The sequence below is a fragment of the Prionailurus bengalensis genome, chromosome E3 (assembly GCF_016509475.1).
Source record: "Prionailurus bengalensis isolate Pbe53 chromosome E3, Fcat_Pben_1.1_paternal_pri, whole genome shotgun sequence".
Lineage (NCBI taxonomy): Eukaryota > Metazoa > Chordata > Mammalia > Carnivora > Felidae > Prionailurus > Prionailurus bengalensis.
Genome location: NC_057357.1, coordinates 41,615,715 through 41,635,194, shown reverse-complemented (window position 1 = coordinate 41,635,194; position 19,480 = coordinate 41,615,715). Strand labels below are relative to the sequence as shown.

Here is a 19,480-nt window from a genome sequence, read left to right as displayed (position 1 = left end):
CTATCTTTAAAAGATCAAAGTGACCTCCAGAGAGAGCTACTGGATGGCTGGTCACAGAAAGGGGAGACTTTTCACCAGAGCCTTTTAGACTTCTGGAATCTCCCACAGTAAACATGTATTACCTACCAAAGAGATTTAAAAATTGGTTTTCATCAAATTAACGTAACAAATCTGTATTTTGAGAAAAGCCTTTATCTTCCCTAAAAAGTTTATACTGTAAAACTAAGGAGATGAGAAGTTATTTTAGGGGCGAGGCGCCTCTGTGGATAAGTTGAGCATCCGACTTCGGCTCAGATCATGATCTCACAGCTCGTGGGTTTGAGCCCCGCATTGAGCTGTGTGCTGACAGCTCAGAGCCTGGAGCCTGCTTCGGATTCCGTGTCTCCCTTTCTCTCTGCCCCTCTCTTGCTCACGCTCTGTCTCTCAAAAATGAATAAATGCTAAAAAAAAAAAAAAAAAAAAAAAAAGTCATTTTACAGGCACCTGGGTGGCTTAGTCAGTTAAGCATCAGACTTTGGCTTAGATCATGACCTCACAGTTTTCAGTTTCATGAATTCAAGCCCTACGTCGGGCTCTCTGCTGGAAATGCAGAGCCCACTTTGGATCCTGTCTCCCTCTCTCTGCCCTTCCCGCTCCTCAAAAGGAAAAAAACATTTTTAAAAAAGTTATTTTAGCTCGGTATCGTAAAATTAGGCCACTTTTAATTACTTTACTTAGAGTAATCCGTTTACATCCAGTGTTGATATGTATAAATTAAAAACTCAAAAGGTGGGGCATGGGCATCATTATCTTAAAACTAATGAAGAAACTTTTAAGGTAAAATCTCCCTCTTCTCCCTAACACCTAGAGGTGTCTTCTTAGCTTCACAGAACAACAGTCCACTGTGTGACAGAACAATATATTTATTTTTTTCTTTTTTAAGAAGATTTTATTTTTGTGGGGCGCCTGGGTGGCTAAGTTAAGCGTCCAACTCTTGGTTTTGGCTTAGGTCATGATTGCGCAGTTTGTGGGTTCGAGCCCCATGTCAGGCAGGCTCTGTGCTGAGAGTGCAGAGCCCCTTGGGATCCTCTCTCTCTCTCTCTCACAAAATAAATACATAAATAGATTAAATAAATACACACACACACATATATCCAATGTGGGGCTTGAACTAACAACCCAGAGACCAAGAGGTGCACACTGTATGGACTTAAGCCACCCAGGCACTTCGTGACAATTTATATAACTAATTCTCCATTAATAGTTGCATTACTGCCTCTTTTTTTCCCTTTAAAAAAAAAAGTTGCAGTGAGCATCTTTTGCGTATAAATTTGCACGTATCCCTAAGATATGTTCCCAAGAGCATAGTTTTTTAAAGTTTTTTATTTTGAGAGAGAGAGAAATCACACATGTGTGCATGGGGGAGGGGTAGAGAGAGGGGGAGAGAATCCCAAGCAGGTCCGCACTGTCGGCGCAAAGCCCAATGCAGGGCTTGATCCCACGAACCATGAGATCATGACCTGAGCCAAAATCAAGAGTCAAACGCTTAACCGACTGAGCCACCCAGGCATCCCCTGGCTATCAAACATTTTATTTATTTATTAAAAAAAAATTTTTTTTTCAATGTTTATTTATTTTTGGGACAGAGAGAGACAGAGCATGAATGGGGGAGGGGCAGAGAGAGAGGGAGACACAGAATCGGAAACAGGCTCCAGGCTCTGAGCCATCAGCCCAGAGCCTGACACGGGGCTCGAACTCACGGACCGCGAGATCGTGACCTGGCTGAAGTCGGACGCTTACCCGACTGCGCCACCCAGGCGCCCCATCAAACATTTTAATTTGAGCCACCTGTAAAATCAAAAATTATTTTTAAGGAGTTGGGGGGAGGGGTAGTTTCCTTTTTCACTGAAAAATTCCTATGTGTGATAAATTTTCTCATAGCACAAAAAAGTCTCTTGACCCACTCTAGCCCTCCAAGCAAGTTACGAGTGTTCATAATCTCTAAAACACCTCTCTGCACATCTAAACATGTCAACAAGTGTACACCACCCTTCCCTGTTAAAAAAAAAAAATACACACTATGGAGGGGTGCCTGGCTGGCTCGGTCAGTAGAGCATGCAACTCTTAATCTCAGGGTCATGAGTTCACGCCCCATATTAGGCACTGAGCTCACAAACAACTAAATACTGTATGCGATTTACAACAGCGTTTAAAAAAAAAAAAACCACACTATGGAAGCATCGTATCACACTTTGCTTATCCACTTAATCTACCTTGCAGATAAATTCACTTCAGTGATACAGTGAACTAACTCAATTCTCTTTTCACAGCTCTACTTCATTCCATCCTAAAGAGCAACTATGATTTAGCCAGTCCCTTATTGAGGAAGTCTACTTGGTTCCTGTTTTCTACAGTTACAAATGCTGTAGGAATATTCCAGAACAAATTTATCTTTGTACGTATGGGAAGTATTACCAGTGAGATATAATCTTAGAACTGGCCATCCTGGGATGTGCTTTCACATCTTCAGATGTTGAATTACCCACGAGGTGTATTATCAGGATTACTTAATTCTTCATCTCTTCAGTTCTGAATGAGGGAGAGCACCTACCACAGGATTAGATGCCCGCTAGGAAATGTCCTTTTCCATTCTTTACCCATTTTCTATTGAGCCACTAATACCATTCTAGTCAATTACGATGAATTTTAACATAGAACTAGCTTGTTGTCATCCACACTGCAAATATTCTATCCCAGCTTATTCTCACTGTATGTAAGGCAATTTTTTTTAGTAACCTCTACAACCAACGTGGGGCTGAAACTCATGACTCAGATCAGCAGTCAGATGCTCTTCCAAGTGAGCAGGCCAGGCACCTCACATATGGGTATTTTTGATACACTAAATTTTTACGTTTTTACACAAATGCACACATCTTTCTCTTATAGCTTCTAGACTTTATAGCACCGAGATGACAAAACAAAATCCATTTTGGGGGATCCTCCTGGGATGTACTGGTTGGTACATAGTTTACTGTTCGTTAAAAACAAATCCAGTTTCTCCATACTGGCGGAACACACCTCTTTCAAAATACACTACATGACTACGTGTTTCAGCCTGTTTCCAGTTCTTCTACTAATCTATTTCGTAGTTGTAAATTCATCAGGTCATTTAAAAAAATGCATGGACATTCTAATCTAGCAGAAATGCTGAGACTTATGATCCAGAAAACATTGCTGAAACTGAGATTTCAAACAGACACTGGTGTACATACCAGTTTCTGAAACCTGACATCCCAAGATAATGGCCTCTTCACATAAGCATTTGCAGTTTACTGAAGAATGAAACTCACAATACAGAAAAATTCCCTTTCTGAGCCTCTTCTGTTAGGTGAGCTGTTGCTAAAGGCATTTTTATTTTTAGTTAATTCCAAGATTCAACACTGAGAACACGCTGTGGCTAAAGAATGAATCCGAAAAAGAATTGTTAATTTTCATCACTTTAAAAGCTACTGGATTAAATAGAATTTACTCAAGTTATAATACATCCTTCAAAATGGCCTTTGGTGAGGAGGAAATGCCTTTCCTTGGGTTTTATTTTTCCCTGACTCCCTCACACCAAGTTCTGTCCCTTCCCAGTCTTCACTCAGAAACCATTCTGAATGGCATCAACGCCACCCCACCCTTTAGTTATTTAGAGACAGACAGTGTATGAGTGGGACAGGGGCAAAGATAAAGGGAGGCGCCAGTGCAAAGCCCAAAGCAGGGCTCGAACTCACAAAACTGTGAGATCATGACCCGAGCCGAAACCAAGAGTTGGCTGCTCAACCGACTGAGCCCCTCAGAGGCCCCTACATCAAACCCCTTCACTGACCTCTAGTCATACTAGCGATGGATGATTAGAGAGAAGAAAAAACTTAAATAGAGTGACTCTAAATCCTGCATTCTCAATGGAGAAAGGGGTGAAAACGGCTTAAAGGATGAAAAAAAATCTTAGATATCACAATGGTTTGTGGCCTGGAAATGACCACAGCACGTAAGCTAATATGCAGGGTATCTATGGTAACAAAATTTCATGGAGGGGCAAGGGACAGACAAATTAGGAATAAAGGTCTAAAAGGGCTCCTTTGGGAGGCAACATTTTTTTTTAAAGTTGCAAAGTTCCATTTTATTACCACCAATTGCAAAAATTTAACACTAAAGGGGTATAAACTGGTATCATGGCTTCATCAACAACAGAGTAACAATAAAAACAACATACAGAAAAAGGACATTACAGAACTATCCTGCAAGGATCAACACATGTATCCCCTACAAGCCAGCAATTTCCTTCCTCAGAATAGACCCTAGATAAATCCTAATACGTGTGCACCAAAAAGATATTCAAGAACATTCATAATACTGTTTGTAACAGCAAAAAAACCCTAGAATCAACCTGTCTGTGAATAATGAATGGAGTTTGGGGAATAGTCAAGCAGCAATGAAAATAAACCATATCCAACAAAATGGGTAAAAAGAGACATACTGAATGAAAAAATAAGATTACCAAGTATCTATATTACGAAACAATTTTTCTTAAGCTTAAAAACAGGCAAAAATATAATGTTCAAAGAATCATAATAATACGTAATAAAAAAACACTTTGAAAAGGAAAGGATACATATGAAACGCACAACAGTGTCGGGGTGGCAGACATACAGGTAGAGACCAAATGATACTGGCCATGTTCTAACTCTAAGGGAGAGTGGTGGCATAGTAAGTATCTCTTCAATTATTTTGCTTCATAACTTACAAATCTCACGTTATTCTCATTAGTTGATATTTGGCTCTTCACAGTAGGGATGAATTAACACCAAAAAAAACTTACATCTAATTCAAAAAACAGGTCCCTTTCTTTACTTGCAATCTCATAGTCTGCTCGGAGGGCCAAGTCGTGGATTTTGGTACATTCTCCTAAATCCATGCGCTGTAAGAAAGAAACAAAAATTTACACATGAGCATCTACTCATTGTAGAAAGCACATAACCTGGTGTTTCAACTGTCACCAAAACAAACAATACCTCTTTGAATACTAAACTAGAATAAATAAATTAAGAAACCATACGTAGCCAAGAAGGCTTACTTTTCTTTCACCACGATTATGTGACACTTGTATGCATTTAAGTGTGAAGGTTTGTATCTCTTTCAAAGCCAGAAACAGAGTAACAATGAAAACCATATTAATTAGCTTTTGCTAGTTTTATTTTTGCATCAGTCATAGAAGAAACGTCTATTCAGTGAATATCAGCATGGGGGAGGGGAAGGTGGCAAGGAAAAGGCCAGAAAACAAGATGCCATCAATACAAATTTCTAGGCATTCCTTCCTATAATCCTCACTACTCAAGATGATCAATGCTTCGGGTGCAGAGATAAGGAAAAGGCAAGAGCAGATAGCAATCACGTTTTGGCAATTCTAACAGAACCTAACGCTTAGTTTTGTGTAGCTCTTTGTATACCAGAAGGCATAAAGCAGAATAGGCCAATTCAGAGCCAAAAGAATCCTCCAAACATTCTCCTAACCTAGTAAATGACCCTTGACATAACTGGGGACATAGATTGCGCCACAAAAGGCTCTTTTACTAAAACAAATGATTTGTGTTACCGGTAACATTAGCCTGACGTGACATGCTATCATGTGTTGTACACATATGTAAAACAAACAACAGGGCACACTCCTTAACTAAATTCGGAGTGTGGGACTCTGTGATGGCACCCTCCACCTATGGCCATCACGAGAGCACAAGGAAAGTTTGTATGCTGAGGATCATGCTATCAAGTCAGACAGGGCAAGTTAACAAAAGCCAATACCACAATGAGGAGACATCTCTGAAATCCAAGCACTTGGGACAAAAGCACAGGTATACATAACTAGCAAACAAAGAATGATGGGAGTCCGGGACCTCCTGTAAGCTCAAACTACAACTATGTCCAAAATGAGTTCAAAACCTTCGTGGATTATAAAGTCCTTAACATCTTAGGCAAATTAGGGAGTCTCGCGGTACCTAACTCTTGAACCGCAGTCTCACAGAAGGTGCGTGCCATGCTCACTAACGAAACGTCCTTTAGAATCAACAGTGAGAACCAACAGTGGGCTCCCTGGTGTAGAGCTTATCTTCATTTGATCTTCATTTTGATCATTTAAATGCTGATGACCTTTTTTCTCCTTCATTGTTATTATCGTGAAGTCATATGTAGCTCACGTATGTTGGTTCACAGGGGCATCTAGAGGCAGGGCAATAGTAGTTCTAGAAGCCAAAGTTGCAAATAGAATTGCTGTCCCTGTACTGCAGACAACTTTTGCTTCACTCACTCTTACGTATCAATCCGATTTTTTAAAATATAGTCTCCACAAGAGAAGGTAAGCACTATAGCTGCCAAATAACTGGCAAACACGAGGAATACTTAAAAGCTAATGCAAGTTCTGTATCTCAAAGAAAACCTACCATCAGAGGAAACACTAAAACCTGAAGTACTAAGCCTTCAGTACATGTAATGTAATATAATTTCAGGAATAGAATTTACTCATTCTACTTATGTAGAACACCCAGCGCTCATCCCAGTAAGTGCCCTCCTTAATGCACATTGGCCATTTCGCCCATCCCTCCAACCAACACCCCAGGCAGCAACCCAGTTTGTTCTCTGTATTTAAGAGTCTCTTATGGTTTGTCTCCCTCTCTGTCTGTTTTAATCTTTTAAAAAATTTTTTTTAATGTTTATTTATTTTTGAGAGAGAGAGAGAGAGAGAAAGACACAGAGTGTGAGCAAGGGAAGGGCACAGAGAGAGAGGGAGACACAGAATCCGAAGCAGGCTCCAAAGCAGAATCTGAAGCTGTCAGCACAGAGCCCGATGCCAGGCTCGAACCCACGAGCTCTGAGATCATGACCGGAGCCGAAGTCAAACACCCAACCGACTGAGCCACCCGGGCGCCCCCTCTCTGTTTTTATCTTATTTTTGTTTCCCCTCTCCTATGTTCATCTGTTTTCTTTCTTCAATTACACATAGGAACGAAACCATACAGTATTTGTCTCTGACTTATTTTGCTTAGCATAATACACTCTGGTTCCATCCACATTGTTGCACATGGCAAGATCTCATTCTTTTTGATCATCCGATGACATTCCGTTGTATGTATACCACAGCTTCCTTATCCATTCATCAGTAGATGGACACTTCGGCTCTTTCCATATTTTGGCTATCGTCATTAGTGCCGCTATAAACATTGGGGTGCATGTGCCCCTTCGAATAAGCATTTTTGTATCCTGTGGATAAATACCTAGCAGTGCAATTGCTGGGTCGTAGGATTAAGTACTAAGCATCTTAAGTACAAATCAACCTCCATTCTAAAAATTTAAATTGTCACGGGGTGCGTGGGTGGCTCAGTTGGTTAAGCCTCTGACTTCCGCTCAGGTCACAATCTCACGGTTCATGAGTTCGAACCCCACAATGGGCTCTGCGTGAACAGTGCAGAGCCTACTTGGGATTCTCTCTTTCTTTCTCTCTCTCTCAAAAAATAAAAAATAATTTAAGAAAACAAAAATTTTAATTGTCAGGAAAATTTTGACATTTGTGAACCACACAGGAAGAAATTCACTGCTGTCTTCCTTTGGGTGAGAACTCTCAGGCAGCCACTGCTAATGCAAGCAGTGGACAGGGCTGGGTTCCATGGTTACTCCCTGTCTATGTATTTTCAGCTTTGCCAAGGAGGGAACAAAGTACTGGCTAATTTCCCTGGCAGCTGAACACCAAGCAGAGCTGCAATGTCACATTAGGCCCTTCCAGAAGATTTCAAATGGCTGTTAAATCCAGCTTGTCAGATCTTTTTTACTGAACAAATATCTGTGTTCGCTACCTCCTAGTGGTCTCACACCGGGCAGGGAACTAAACACACAGGGCAGGGAACTAAAGGCTCTTTCCAGAACATGTGGAAAACAAGTTCTTCCACTGAGGCAAGTTACACTACCTTCCCTCCAGTTATCTTACTCTCCCAAACTTAACAACCAATACTGTATTTTCCCATTAAGCTGTTTTTTTCAAGTTTATTTATTTTGAGGTGCCTGGGTGGCTCAGTCAATTAAGCGTCAACTCTTGGTTTTCACTCAGGTCATAATCTCACGGTTTCATGGGGTCGAGCCCTGCGTTGGGCTCTGCGCTGGTGGCATGGAGCCTGCTTGGGATTCTCCCTCTCCCTCTCTGCCCCTCCCCCATTTGCACTGTCTCAACCTCTCTCAAAATAAATAAACTTAAAAATTGGAGGGATTGCTCTTGCTGCTTGGGATTGGAACAGAGGGAGAGAGGGAAAATTTATTTATTTTGAGAAAGAGAGCACGAGCAAGCGCACGCACACACTAGAGGGAGAGAGGGAAAAAGAGAATCCCAAGCAGGCTCCATACTGTCAGCACCAAGCCTGATGCGGGGTTTGAACTCATGAACTGTGAGATCATGACCTGAGCTGAGATCGAGTCAGACACTTAACTGATTGAGCCACCCAAGGGCCCAATAGCCTTAACAAAACTGTAACATCCATTCCACCTTGCCTCAGGCCTACTAATGACAGGAGATGGTTCTGAGCAACAACTTGGGCCTGGAGCAGCCCATGGATGACTGAAGGTTATAACCACCTTCATTCAGCCACTCTAATTTTTTTTTTTACATGTTTTATTTTTGAGAGGGAGAGGATATAAGCGGAGAAGGTGTAAAGAGACAGAATCCCAAGCAGGCTTGGAAACTGTGAGATCAAGACCTGAACCAGAGTCGGATGCTTAACTGACTGAGCCACCCAGGCACCTCTAGCCACTATATTTTAAATAATCACATTCATTCCATTATAATTTGACACAAAACACAAACTCCTCAGAAGACCCATCATTCACCTCTACCCCTCACTTCCCACTCCGATACAGTCCACACCAGTGAGGCCCAACCTTTACAACCACTTTCATCCGATTTTCCAACCCTCATCCTAGTCGTCCCTCAGCAGCCCCTGACATTTGTTTATTTGCATTTTCACAGTACCATGGATTCTCCTGGGTTTTCTCCTCCTCCTTAGTCTGCTGCTTCTTAGACTCCCCTTGCAGAGCCGCCCTTGGCCAACTCCACCCAGGAGTGACCCTGCTCATTCCACGCCTTCTCATAACTCATCTGATTCGACAGTCTCTGCCTGCCTCTCCCCCTCACTCCCACCTCAGACACACCAGCAGCATTCCCACTGTCCTTCAGTTCCAACTTCCACCCAGAGCATTATAACCCCCAACTGTGCAGGTGTTCCTTCTCACCATTCAATGTCCGGAGAAGCCTTTCTTATCACTCTACCTAAAACCATCCATTATCCATTTAATGTCTGTCCTCTTCCTCCACTGGAATAAAGACCCTGTCTTACTGGTACCATTTCCCCAGTGCCTGGCACACAGCTGGTGTCCAATAAATACCTGGTGAGTTAATCTGTACCTACCACGATAAACACTTGTAAGAAACGTGCTCATTCTCACTATTTTTCTCACTGGCATTCAGGAACAATGCTACCCAGGGATCTGACCTCCCTGCTCGAAGTACTGAAATGCGTTACTCATGCACATCCATCCCCCTCTGCTCCTTCTGGCTTCTCCCACTAAGATCAGTCAACAACTCCAGGTTGTGATGCCCCCCCCCCCCCCAACAGGATTTTCCTTCAGCTGAACTACTTTTAACTACTGGAAACCATTAATCTACACTGACGGTACCCAAAACAATTAGCAGAAAAAGGTATCTCTACCCAGGTCAAACTACAGGTAAAACCTCAGATAACAAAAGCACAGGGTTTGACATTCATTTCTTCTCTGTTCTCTGAAGAGTGAGCTTGAGAATTTAATACATGAGTGGTTTTCCACAGGCTGCTCCCCCCACAAGTGTAATAACAAAAGTAATCATGAAGAAAATGTTCCCTAGTGGATGCACATTTGACCCTTAAAATGAAAAAATAATATAAAATAAAATGAGTACAGTTTTTATATTCCATAAAGTAGCTATGCAATCTAAAAATGGTGGTCGTCGGGGCGCCTGGGTGGCTCAGTCGGTTAAGCATCTGACTTCAGCCCAGGTCATGACCTCACAGTCTGTGAGTTCGAGCCCCGAGTCGGGCTCCGCACTGACAGCTCGGGAGCCTGGAGCCTGCTTCCGATTCTGTGTCTCCCTCTCTCCCCGCCCCTCCCATGCTCACACTCTGTCTCTGTCTCTCTCTCTCAAAAATAAACAAACATTAAAAAAAAAATTGAAAAAAATAATAGTAATAAAATAAAATAAATAAAAAATAAAAATGGTGGTCATCTTTATCGGACTCCTTTTCTGTAAGTAGCTGAATCACAGCAGGTAATTGTCCACTCTTTAGTCTTTTTCGATCCTATCTGACTCTGAAGAAACATACATTCCGTAACACTAGCATTTATTTGTTTGGGTTGTCTCAAGTGAACATAAAACTTTAGGGTTTATATTCACTGGAGCATGCACTGATTTCTTGAGAGGGTAGCATAACACAAGCCTAAAACTCATATTCAAACAAAACGCTAAAACCTCAGTGTTAAACCAACTGATTTTTTAAAAATCTAAAAATTTGGGGGGTACCTGGGTGGCTCAGGGGGTTAAGTATCCTGCTCTTGATTTCAGCTCAGGTCATGATCTCAGCGGTTTGTGAGTTCAAGACCCACATCGGGCTCTTTGCTGACATCACAGAGCCTGCTTGGGATTCTGTCTCTCTCCCTCTCTCTCTCTGCCCCTTCCCCACTTGCTATCTCTCAAACAAACAAACAAACAAACAAAACAACAACAACAACAACAACAAAAAAAACCAAAAAACAAAAAACAACACACACACACCCCTAAAAACTTGGGGAAGAAATGTACCTTGTTGTACCAAAAATTTACCAGATGTCTGATGTGAAAACAAACCAACCCAGAATTTTCAAAGTATAGGCTGACCTGAAGCATACTTTCAGGTTTGGCCAAATGACACTAGTCACAGTACTTAGTTATGAATATCTCCATATAAATGATTGTATGAAAATCTGCTAACTTACAAAATGAACTTTATAGCAATAACATATGTCTCATAACATCAAATGTCACCAAACTAATGCCACGAGTCTATCATTTGAAGGACAATAGATGATTTCTGCCTGGTAAAGGAAAAGAGAATTCAAGCTGTAAGCCCTTCGCTGCCTGCACAGCCCTCATCTGAGTGTTTGATGATATTCTCCCAAACCCAAATACACCTACCGTCCCAGCCAGGATATCATGGGGGCAGCAGTCCAGAAGGTGACTCTTGCAGACACGGTCATCTGTAAACTTGACCCTCTGTCTGGTTTCGTCTCCTGAAATTCATTTGTGGTTTTAAATAAGACAATATTATCACGTTAAACACAAAAGCATATCTGGTACAACAATTCACCTGGATGATTGGCAGACTACCAAATATAATGAAAAGCTGATCTAGAGATAATTTACAACTGGAGCGGAATACAGATGTTTTTTGATGCTGAATGTATCATGAAGAATCACACTTAATGAGATCTGACTCCATCATTGTGCCAAAGAAGTCAAGGAATCTGAAGTAAGAGACTGAGCACCAAAAGGCCATTAACCCCGCACATACATGTGGGGAATGATACCAAAACCCATGCTACTCAGAGGGCCATGAATCACCACATATGACTTATAGCTGGTAGTTTCTCCACCAACAGAAGCTACATATTAGTCTTATCGTTTTGCTATGGACAAATGCATAGGCAGTATTTTGCCCAAAGTCACATGAAGGAGAAAGCTTTCAAACTCTACCACTGACTGATAAATAACCTAGACCTAGTCTTCCTATGCCCCGTCACCCCCACCCTTAAAAAAGAGAGTTGGCACCTGGGAGTCACTTTTAACAAGACAATACCGGAAAAAAAAAAAAAAAAAAAGGAACTAGGTTAGTCAATACACACTGTGAGTTCCAACACATACTGTACCCATCTGCATTCTTCAAGACCTCAGCTGCAGAATTTTATGCCCGCTGTTGAAAAGTTTTAAAGGAAAAGTTTTCTTGCCCAACCTGCAGTAAGGAAGTCAGGGGAATGATACATAAAAGTAAAGGCAAAGTGGAATGTGACAAATTTTAAAGCTAATCTGTGTATCCACAGAGCTGTGTAATACTAAAGGAGGAATATATTTTAGGATTTGCAAGCATCCAGGATTAATGTTGTGTCTTTTTATTGAAAATGTTTTCTTTCTAAACTACACTTTTAAAGTTATTTGTGAAAAAAAGCAAACACTTTTTTGTTATAACAGCTTAGAAATTGGTTGTGACTCACGGCTCGATGAACATGAGGCTTTTCTGCAACTCCCTTGCAGATTGATGTAGGCAGGCAAAGATACACTGAACCTTTATAAATAAAATAGAGGGGCCACAATTGTTCAGTTTGTATGAAATAAAAATATGGGAAGCAATTCAAAAGCAACTCAATATACAAAGAAAGCTAAAAGAGCACTTATTCACCTATGAAATAAAGTGCAAAGAATCTGCACAGCCCTGCGAATGTGTCCATGTGAACTTACAACTTCATTACTTCAGTAGAAAAGAAAACACAAACCACAGCAGGTATACACCTTTGCGAGGTGCAACCCCTTTCTCCTGAAGACAACCATCATGATCTTTCACTCCTCCCTACGACAATCATTGCAAGACCTACCTAACGACTGCCAAGCGCTGGCTGAACAGAGGCTCTCCTGTGTGACTAGGGGGAAAGGGGGCTGGAAAAGCACTCGGCAGGAACCCACGTTAGAAAAGCTCAATTCACAGCTCCCCTTGGTACAGAAGAGGAACGGCGGGGGTTTCAAGGCCCATCCGGCTCGCTCGGGTGTATGTAGCTTCTTCCCCGAGGAGCCTCGGAGGAGCTCCACCACCCGGCTGTCAGCGACCTGGAGCCCACGCTGGCGCCAGCCCTCCGCCGACTCCCCGGTTCGCGGCGCGGGGCCGCGGGAGCGGGAAGGAGTCGCGCGGCGCCGGCCAGGGAGAAAGTCGCAACCGCAAATGGGGAGGGGACCCATCGCCAGCCAGGGAAGGCCCGGCCGCGGCCGCCTCCAAGGCGAACCGGCTCAGACAAAGGCCCGGCGCCGGCGGTCGGCGCGCGGGGGAGGGAAGGGTGCCCGGCGCAGGCGCAGACGGTCGCGGCCCCCGCCTCAGGCCGCCCGGCGGCCTCGCCTCACTCCTGCCCAGCCCCTCGCCAGGCCTGTCGCCCGGACTCACCGTCCCGGGCCGTGCCCATGAGCTGGTCCAGCAGGGCCCGCATCTGCGCCTGGGCGGACATGATGGCCGGCGAGGGCGGCAGGGATGGCCGCGACGACTCCTCTCAGCGCACGGGCAGCGGTGGCGGCAGCGGCGACGAACGCTGGTCGCGTCGGCCTCGAGCCCACTTAGCTCCTTCCCGCCGCGGGGGACGCCGGGAGGAAGTGCGTCAGTGCCGGTGTTGAGCCTGCTGGGAAATGTAGTTTCTAAGGCGGGATAAGGAAGGAAACTCCGCCCCGTAAGAGACAGGTGGGAGGGGTCCAAACAAGTTGCCCAAAAGGGGAAGCCAAAAAAGTCCCCACCCTGATTTTATTCTAGGGCCCAAGACCTATATGTTCTACTGGGACTAAACTGCAATAAAATAATATGAATATGGACAATACAAAACGAAAAAATACATCTTATGTGTTTTCTTGCTGGCGACGAAACCCTTTTACTCCCAGACTCCAGTTTTTCTCTACTGTGAAATGGGGATTCTAATGGTGCCTGTCCTATGACTTGTGAGAGTTAAGTCAAGCCTGGTATTAATGTTAGATTCTGTGATTACAATTTTATGGCAGTCTATCTGTGAGGTCAGTCGGCCATCCACCAAGGCTATTCTATTCTAGCTCCAGCCACACCAGAGATTGGCCATGAGGTACTATTCCTTGAGTAGAACAGCCAGTCACATGAAGGTAGGTTGATTACATTGGATCCTTTTTACTCTAGGCGGACAGTGATTCATCCCTATGGAACTGTCAACTTACACAGATACGTGTTTGTTTTAACAGACAACAGTGCCTCTACACTAGCACACACATCCAAAAGCTTGCAGAATGCCTGATTCATTGACATGGGATCCTGCACAACACTGCCTCATATCAAGAAATATGTTTCATGGTAAAGCAGATCAGGTATTTATTTCTGTATAGCAAGCCACTTAAAAAACTTAGTGGTGGGGGCGCCTGGGTGGCGCAGTCGGTTAAGCGTCCGACTTCAGCCAGGTCACGATCTCGCGGTCCGTGAGTTCGAGCCCCGCGTCAGGCTCTGGGCTGATGGCTCAGAGCCTGGAGCCTGCTTCCAATTCTGTGTCTCCCTCTCTCTCTGCCCCTCCCCCGTTCATGCTCTGTCTCTCTCTGTCCCAAAAATAAATAAACATTGAAAAAAAAAAAAAACCTTAAAAAAAAACTTAGTGGTGTAAAAGAGATGATTTATTATTTCTCATCATTCTGTGGAATTCAGGCAGGGCTTAGCTGGGCCTAGGTTCTACTACTCTAGGTGGTGTTGGCCGAATTCACAAAATTGCTTGTATGGAACTGGGCTAAGGTCCAAAGCTTCATTGATATGTCTGGTTCCTCTGTAATGCTCCACATGGCCTCTCTCTCTGTACAGAGATCACGTCTCTCAAAAGTCTAGCACAAGCTGCTTTATAGTATGGCAGATGGGAAACAAAAAAGTGAACATGTAAAAATTGAAAAAACACTGCCTGTATAAAATGATAATAATAATATTAGTTTGTGGGATTTAGCAAAAGAGTAATAGGGGCACATGGCTGGCTCAGTCAGTGGAGCATGCCAACTCTTGAACTTGCAGTTATGAATTCGAGCCCCACATCAGTGTAGGGATTACTTAAAAATAAAACCTTGGGGTGCCTGCATGGCTCAGCCCAGTAAGTGTCCCAACGCTTGATTTCAGCTTGGGTCGTGATCCAAGGGTCCTGGGATCGAGTCCCATGTCAGGCTCTGGGCTGAGCAGGAGCTTGCTTACGATTCTCTCTTGGGGCACCTGGGTGGCTCAGGTGGTTAGGCCTCCATCTCTTGATTTCAGCTCGTGTCATGACCTCACGGTTTGTGAGTTCAAGCCTCGTGCTGGTCTCTGTACTGGCAGCATGGAGCCTGCTTGAGATTCTCCCTCTTTCTCTGTCCCCCCCCCCCACTCACACTCTCTCTCTCTCCCAAAATATATACACTTAAAAAAAAAAGATTCCTTCTCTAAAAAAATAAAAATAACTAAATCTTTAAAAATAAATATTTATTTAAAAAATGTTGTAATGTTTATTTATTTTTGAGAGGGAGAGAAGAGAGAGCTCAAGCAGGGGAGGGGCAAAGAGAGAAGGAGACACAGAATCTGAAGCAGGCTCCAGGCTCTGAGTTGACAGCACAGAGCCTGATGGGGGGGCTTGAACCCAAGAACCAGGAGATTATGACCTGAGCCAAAGTCAGAAGCTTAACCAACTGAGCCACCCAGGTACCCCTCCAACTCTTGGCTTCGACTCGGGTCATGATCTCAGCGTTCGTGGGATCAAGGCCCCCAGTTCGGCTCTCTCTCTGCCTCGCTCCCATGTATGCACACACTGTCTCTCTCTCTCCAAATAAATAAATAAACTTAAAAAAATTGTTTAGGGGCGCCTGGGTGGCGCAGTCGGTTAAGCGTCCGACTTCAGCCAGGTCACGATCTCGCGGTCCAGGAGTTCGAGCCCCGCGTCAGGCTCTGGGCTGATGGCTCGGAGCCTGGAGCCTGTTTCCGATTCTGTGTCTCCCTCTCTCTCTGCCCCTCCCCCGTTCACGCTCTGTCTCTCTCTGTCCCAAAAAATAAAATAAATGTTGGGAAAAAAAAAAAATTTAAAAAAAAAAAAAAAAATTGTTTAAATTTAGATTTGGTTAAATTAAATATTCATTGTAAAATTTCAAGGATAATCACTTTAAAAATATAAGTGGATTATAAAAATTGCAGGCAGGTAGATGGGAAAAAATGGAACAAGAACATTAACAAAGTTAATCAACCTGAAGCATGCAAGAGGTATTGAAAAGTGAGACAAATAAAAATTAAAAATGAGGGACACCTGGGTGGCTCAGTCAGTTAAGCGCCCAATTTCAGCCCAGGTCATAATCTCACTGTTCCTGAGTGTGTGCCTGGCATTGGACTCTCCGCTGTCACCACAGAGCCTGCTTCACATCCTCTCCCTCTCTCTGCCCCTCCCCACCCCTGCAGGCACCATCTCGTCTCCCTTTCGAAAATAAGAAAGAAAAAAATTAAAAATGAAATGGCTAGGGGTGTCTGGCTGGCTCCGTTGGTAGAGTATGGGAGTCTTGATCTCAGGGTTGTAAATTCAATCCCTATGTTGGATGTACAGATTACTTACGAATAAAATCTCAAAAAAATCTTCCTTAAAAAAGGTAGTAAGGGCACCTGCATGGCTCAGTTGGTTGAGTGCCCAACCGTTGACTTCGGCTTCGGTCATGATCCCAGGGTTTGGAATCAATCAATACCCTGTTGGGCTCAGTGCTGAGCATGAAGCCTGCTTGAGATTCTCTCTCTCCCCCCTCCCTCTCTCCCCCTCAGCCCCTCTCTACCACTTGCTTTCTCTTTCTCTAAAATAATAATAATGATAATAATAACAATAATAAGGCTAAATGCAAATTGGCAGCCTGGATTAGATCCTTGAACAGAGAAGGGACAGTAGTGGGGTGCCTAGGCGGCTCAGTTGGCTAAGTGTTCAACTTCGGCTCAGGTCATGACCTTGTGGCTTGTGGGTTCAAGCCCATGTTAGGCTCTGTGCTGACAGCTCGGAGCCTGGAGCCTGCTTCAGATTCTGTGCCTCCCTCTCTATCTGCTCCCTCCTTGCTCATACCCTGCCTGTCTCTGTGAACAATAAATAAACATGAAAAAAAAGGGGGGGACAGTAGTGGCAAAACTGGTGAAACTGAATAAAGTCTGTGATTTAGTTCATCATGAAGTACTAATATTAATTTCTTAGTTTTGACAAATGTACCATAGTTATGGAAGCTGTTAATCTTAGCGGAAACTGACTGAAAGGTATACAGGAACTCTTTTATTGTCTTTGCAAGTTTTCTGTCAAATTATTCCAAAATATAAAGTTTATTTAAGAAGCAGTATGGTGGGGCACCTGAGTGGCTCACCTGGTTGTGTGTCCAGCTCTTGGTTTTGGCTCACATCATGATCTCACGGTTTTGCAATTTCAAGCCCCATGTCGGGCTCTGTGCTGAGAGTCTGCTTGGGATTCTCCCTCTCTTTCTGCCCTTCCCCCTCTCAAGGTCTGTCTCTCACAAAATAAATAAATAAAGGTAAAAAAAGAAAAAGGCAATACAGTATAGGGTGTCTGGCTGGCTCAGTGAGTACAGCATGTGACTCTTGATCTCAGGGTCCTGAGTTCAAACCCCTCAAGCCCCACATTGGGCTCGGATAAATGTAAATAAATAAATAAACAAACAAATAAATAAAAATAGCTAAATAAAAATAAGAAGTAGAGGGGCACCTGGATAGTATAGTTAACTGTCTGACTGTTGATCTCAGCTCAAGCCTTGATCATAAGTTCAAGCCCTATGTTGGGCTCTGTGCTCGGCGTAGAGCCCACTTATAAAATAAAAAACGCACAAACCTCGAGATCATGACCTGAGCAGAAGTTGGACTTTTAACCAAGTGAGCCACTCAGGCATCCCTAAGCTTTTTTTTTTAATGTTTATTTATTTATTTTGAAAGGGAAAGAGAGAGAGCACGCGCGCCCACACGTATGAGTGGGGGTAGGGCAGAGAGAGAGAGTCTCCAGAAGGCTCTGCAATATCAGATATCATGAGTCAGATGATTAACCAACTGACCCACTCAGGCACCTCTAAAGGGAATACTTTCAATTCCTGCCTATTTTTGCTCCTGTAGGATTTTTTGGTAGTTATTTTAACAAGCTAGCAATGTTACCTCCTATTCTTTTTTTTTTTTTTTTTTTTTTTTTTTTTGAGAAAGAGACAGAATGTGAGTTGGGAGGGATAGAGAGGGAGACACAATCCGAATCAGGCTCCAGGCTCTGAGCTGTCAGCACAGAGCCCCACATGGGGCTTGAACTTGTGAGCCAGGAGATCATGACCTGAGCTGAAGTCGGACGCTTAACTGACTGATCCACCCAGGTGCCTGTTTCCTTCTATTCATAATCTCCTAAAACTTTTTACATCAATGTGCATTGAATTTTATTGACTGATTTTTCAGCATATCTTGAGATGGTTTTGTTTTTTTCCTTTAAGCTTTTAATGTAGTAAATGCCATGAACTTTCTAATGATAAATGGTCTTTATATTCCTGGAATAAAACAATTTGCTCATGGCTTGTTTCCTTTGTGCATATTGCTAGATTCCATTTGCTGATATTGTTTGGGATGTTTGCCTCTGTGTTTATAATTGGATTATAAGGTCACTTTATTTTACTAATCTCTTCTAGTTTTGATATCAAGGTTAAATTGACCTCAAATTTAATCTTTCCCTATTTTTTGGATGTTTGTATAACATTGGAATGATCTGTTTCTTTAAAAGTTGGTACAATTCACCAGTAAAACTATGTGGGCCTGATGTATTCTTTGAGGAAGAAATTTAAAGTAAGATTTATCGTGGTGCCTGGATGGCTCAGTCGGTTGAGTGTCCAACTTTTGATTTCAGTTCAGGTCATGATCCCAGGGTCATGGGATTGAGCCTTCAGTCAAGGCTTGGCTCAGAGCCTGCTTAAGATTCTCTTTCTCTCCTTCTGCCCCTACTCCTGTGAGCATGCACATGTTTTCTCTCTCAAATAAAATAATCAATTAAAGTAAGATTTATGATGATCTTAAAGCTGGTGCATAAAAAATTAGCTTGGAGCGCCTGGGTGGCTCAGTCAGTGAAGTGTTGTACTTTTGATTTTGGTCAGGTCATCATCTCACGGTTCATGTGATCAAGGCCCGGGTCAGGCTCTGAGCTGGTACTTAAGAGTGTGCTTCGGATCCTCTCTCTCAAAATTAATAAACTTAAAAAAGTATTCCCTTTAAAACTAGAAACAACGATGCCCACAATTGCTTCTATGTCACAGTCAGCTCGGAAGAGCAAGAAAAAGAAATTAGAGACACAAGAATTGAGGAGGAAAAAACAAAATCGTCTTTTTTCAGACGATGGTTATGTTGATAGAGAACTCAAAAGAATCCACCAAAAGACGTTAAAAATGAATTTAACATGGTTGCTGGTTAAAAAACAATGTATGGAGGGGCGCCTGGGTGGCGCAGTTGGTGAAGGTCCGACTTTGGCTCAGGCAATGACCTCACAATTCGTGAGTTCCAGCACTGTGTGGGGCTCTGCACGGACAGCTCAGAGCCTGGAACCTGCTTCAGGTTCTGTGTCTCCCTCTCCCTTTGCCCCTCCTCCACTTATGTGTACACACTCTCTC

The 19,480-nt window shown here is 43.1% G+C and overlaps 1 protein-coding gene across 3 annotated transcripts in view; it reads right to left on the bottom strand.

Moving 5' to 3' along the window:
* LUC7L (LUC7 like) overlaps nt 1-19,480 on the bottom strand; it is a 45,993-nt gene that overhangs the window by 23,382 nt on the left and 3,131 nt on the right. For 2 of the 3 annotated variants that reach the window (XM_043561172.1, XM_043561173.1), the window contains exons 2-4: nt 13,269-13,494; nt 11,261-11,355; nt 4,844-4,942 (exon numbers count right to left, since the gene is read on the bottom strand). In XM_043561172.1, coding sequence (XP_043417107.1) covers nt 4,844-4,942; nt 11,261-11,355; nt 13,269-13,329 — 255 coding nt within the window. In that variant the 5' untranslated portion in view covers nt 13,330-13,494. Of the gene's footprint in view, nt 1-4,843; nt 4,943-11,260; nt 11,356-12,333; nt 12,405-13,268; nt 13,495-19,480 lie in introns of all 3 variants that reach the window. The other variant, XM_043561174.1, reaches the window with a different exon arrangement.